This window comes from Cicer arietinum, chromosome 7, assembly GCF_000331145.2.
Source record: "Cicer arietinum cultivar CDC Frontier isolate Library 1 chromosome 7, Cicar.CDCFrontier_v2.0, whole genome shotgun sequence".
Classification (NCBI taxonomy): domain Eukaryota; kingdom Viridiplantae; phylum Streptophyta; class Magnoliopsida; order Fabales; family Fabaceae; genus Cicer; species Cicer arietinum.
Window position 1 is genome coordinate 44,386,587 of NC_021166.2, and position 4,093 is coordinate 44,390,679.

General features: G+C 32.4%; 1 protein-coding gene across 2 annotated transcripts in view; it reads left to right on the plus strand.

The window, feature by feature from the left end:
* Nucleotides 1-1,583: 1,583 nt before the first annotated feature.
* LOC101491095 (chlorophyll(ide) b reductase NOL, chloroplastic) overlaps nt 1,584-4,093 on the plus strand; it is a 6,666-nt gene continuing 4,156 nt past the window's right edge. The window contains exons 1-8 of one of the 2 annotated variants that reach the window (XM_012718850.3): nt 1,584-1,874; nt 2,032-2,100; nt 2,458-2,519; nt 2,623-2,709; nt 2,994-3,061; nt 3,143-3,191; nt 3,271-3,356; nt 3,930-3,987. In XM_012718850.3, the coding sequence (XP_012574304.1) occupies nt 1,631-1,874; nt 2,032-2,100; nt 2,458-2,519; nt 2,623-2,709; nt 2,994-3,061; nt 3,143-3,191; nt 3,271-3,356; nt 3,930-3,987 (723 nt within the window). In that variant the 5' untranslated portion in view covers nt 1,584-1,630. The remainder of the gene's footprint in view (nt 1,875-2,031; nt 2,101-2,457; nt 2,520-2,622; nt 2,710-2,993; nt 3,062-3,142; nt 3,192-3,270; nt 3,357-3,929; nt 3,988-4,093) is intronic. The other variant, XM_073363776.1, reaches the window with a different exon arrangement.

The following is a 4,093-nucleotide window of genomic DNA, read 5'->3' on the forward strand; positions in this document are numbered from 1 at the left end:
TGATTGTCATTTTACCGCATAACTTGTCAATATAATAAATTACAAACCATTTGACTCATACTTTTGTGGCATTGGACCAACTTACCTTATCTTTGCATCAACTTCTATTCAATTTTTTTATTCATGATGGCTAATTAAAGTCAATCTATATGCTAAGTAGGTTCTGGCAGCGACGCAAACACTAGGAGAAGCTGGAAAAAAGTGGTTTCAAGGAACTGCAGATGTTGTGAGGCAATTTACCTGAATACTTGAGGTGTGTAAAGGATTTTTTTTCATATACAACATTCATCCATATTTTCTATCAATAAAATTTATCATTTTGAACTTGTTAATAAGTAAAAATTCATTGTGGTAGGATGCCAAGAATATAAACGTTGATAATATATTGATCTTGGCGGGGGATCATTTATACCGAATGGATCATATGGACCTTGTGCATGTATATATACAGTGTAATTGTTTTATAGAGTGGATTATTTCTTCATTTCCTTTTCAAAAAAATTCTTATTCATCTATATAACAAATTAACAGAGTCACATTGATAGAAATGCCGATTCTTTAATTTGTTCTACAAATGTCACCAATTCTTTCTAATTGAAACATTGATGTTATTTTGTTTTGCAACTTTCATTGGTTCTTTTTTAATTTTAACATTGATGTTATTATGTTATGCAATTGACACTGATTCTATCTAATTTGAACACCGATATTATTCTATTATACAACTTTTTTTTTTCATTTAATTTGTTTTATATGTGTGCAGAAGAAAAAATATTCATGTTGCTGAAATTACCAGTAAATCCTCATGATGCAGCAATATTGTCTTCCCTTGATTAATGTCGAATTTTAATTAAGTTGATCACAATGTAATTTATACTTGAGGATGTATGCATCAATATTGTCTTCCTTTGTTTCATGTGACTGTAACTTATGTTGCTGATGAATTTGTGATTTAATATTAGTCTTAGACTTTATGTGGCTAATTGCAAATGCTATGTGTTTGAGAACAATGTTACAACAAAACTTTGATTGAAACAACAAAACAAGTGTGATGTATGATTGGCAGGTTGAGTCAGTTTTTATAATGAGCCATATTTGTATTTAGAAAAATTGAAGATATAATACAAGTGTAATGTATGATTGGCAAGTTGGGCCAGTTTTTATAATGAGTCTTGTATTTAGAAAAATTGAAAATATAATACAAGTGTGATGTATGATTGTCAAGTTGGACCAGTTTTTTTAATGAGTTATAGTTGTATTATATATAATAAATTATAAAAGACCAACCCAACGTATCCAATTTAAAAAATGGACGAAATTAGGTCAATAAATCCGACTCGTAGATTGGCCCGATTTCATACTTTTGGCCGAAAACCGCCCTTATTATATCTACCGTATCTTCAAATTCTTGATGACACTCTACGAAGGAGGCGTGACTCAATTCTTAATTTAAGTTCTAAAGTATAATTGCTTAATTAGTTAACCAACATCACATAATATCACGTAACATCAATAGAGTCATACCATATACATTATCTTTTCTTATAATAATAACGACGTGGGTCCCACAAGCACCCCTCTAAAACATCAGTATCCCTCGACCCTTAATTGGCATTCGCAGAAATCAATAATGGCTTGTTTTCAATTTCAATTGCTCGCTTCTCATTCTACTCAACTTTGCGTCTCTCCATTCTCCAACATTTCTTCTTGTTACACACACAATTTTCCAACTGGCACTTCCCGTCAAAATATCTCCAACACCGTTTCTTTTTATTCACTCACAAAACCAACTTCTTCTCCATCATTCCTTGTAAAAGCTTCTTCTAACAACACGCTTCCCCCTTACAACGTTTTGATTACTGGCTCTACCAAAGGTTTGAAGGAAATTGGAAACCCTTGTTGTTTTTAAATTGGGTTTGGGGAATTGGGATTCTCCTATTCTGAAGTGGTTTTCTGAAAATGAGTTAGCTCTTATTTTATATAATTTGTTCGCCATTGATGTATCATATATTTTTCTTATGATTCATTAAGGGATAGGGTATGCTTTGGCAAAAGAGTTTCTAAAAGCGGGAGACAACGTCTTAGTTTGCTCAAGATCAGGTGTTAAGAGTAACTCTTTGAATTTCAAATATGTTTCCAATTATGCTATACACTTTAATATCAATCAAAATGTATATCATTGCCATTCATATTTACATACCTTTTTCTGTTTTTTTCCCCCCTATTTCCTTTCTGTTGAAGTATAATAATTAATTCAAATGAGTTATGTATATTTATGGTATTCATTTTTAATGTATATTTCTAGTCAAACGGACATTTTTATTGTTTATCATATCCCCCCTTATTTGTGCTTTCTCTTCAAATTACCTTAGGACTTAGTGGCTGCAATTTCATAGTCTTATTTATCTGATTTCTATAGCTTTGTCTTGCTCTATATATCTTGGTTTTCATTTAAAGATAAAAGGGTAGAGACTGCTGTTCAGACCTTTAGGGAAGAGTTTGGGGAGCAGCATGTGTGGGTACCTCCTCTTGAACTTCTTTCTTAGTAAAAAATAGAAACCCTTCTATGATAAATATTTACCTGGCTTCTGTGTTCTCATGTTCACATTTTGTTTCTTGCAGGGCACTACATGTGATGTGAGAAATGGAGAAGATGTGAAGAAATTAGTTTCGTTTGCTCAAGAAAAGCTGAAATACATCGATATATGGGTATTAATATGTCTGATTTCTTTTGCGTATATGGGTAGAGAAATATTGCTAGGATTTAATTTTAATTGTATCTCATTGTTAAATGTCATTGTCTGATTTTCTTACCAAAATTCTGTCACTTATACCTAGCATCAAGCATTTCTCTTCCATTCCTCATTCTTCCACTGTTTATAATTTGACATATTCTTGCAGTTATACCAATTTTTCATTTTTTTTCAACTCTATCATCTTATTAAATGAGTACTAATTCTGTTTTTTCTCGCCCTACGTTGGCACTGGTGCAGATCAATAATGCTGGATCGAATGCTTATAGCTACAAGCCACTTGCTGAAGCATCAGATGAGGATCTTATGTGAGCCACAATAGACCTTTGACCTTAGATGTCATTTTTATATCTTTTTTCTCTTTAATATTAGCAATTATGTGCATGCAGCGAGGTGGTTACGACAAACACACTTGGCTTGATGATATGCTGTCGAGAGGTAAAATATAATCTCATGTAAGAGGCACTGTAAATAAAGTAGGTGTTCTGTTATACATGGATGTTTAGTTTCTCTTTAGGCAATAAAGATGATGGTGAGCCAACCTCGGGGAGGTCATATTTTCAATATTGATGGAGCAGGTTCAGATGGAAGACCAACTCCCAGGTATTTTTTCACTTGGTGCAACTTCCTGGTTATAATTATAGAATGTTGATGTGCATCTGTTATTGTCTTCTAGGACATACAACCAAATTAAACATGATTTCTAATGGGCGTGCACTGATGATTCATGTGCTACACAAATCTAGAAGGAATGAAGGATTCACTTCTATTTGGTTTGCACTTTGCACTATGGTGTAATTAGCAACATCATAAAAACAGTTTACAAAATTAAATAACCAATCACTATTGGCACAAATCATCTTTTGTCGATCATTTGGTTAAACATGCTGTGTTCTTTATGGTCTTATTGATTTAACTCCCATTTTGAGGAAAGTCATAGATCATACGAGTAATGAGTTCTTTCTTCAGTTCATTGATTTCTTATATTCTTTACCAATACATGATTACATGCAAAGCCCATGAGTTGGTATTTTATAGGCAGTGTCAACTTAAAGGTAGTTTTTGGATGAAAACCAAAAATGCACCTTATATTCCATTATATTATATATTACAATCTTTATCAGTAGTCTTATGCATGCCATAGGGAAAATTCTTGATTTCTGCCCTTTTTCTTAGGTTTGCTGCATATGGAGCAACAAAGAGAAGTGTGGTGCATTTAACAAAGTCATTACAGGTTAATGTTTAAGATGTAAAATTTAGATAATTGTAGTTGTTTCATAATTTACTTAAAGCCATCTAATCACGTACGATCAAAATATCAAATCTGTATATGTAAGGGA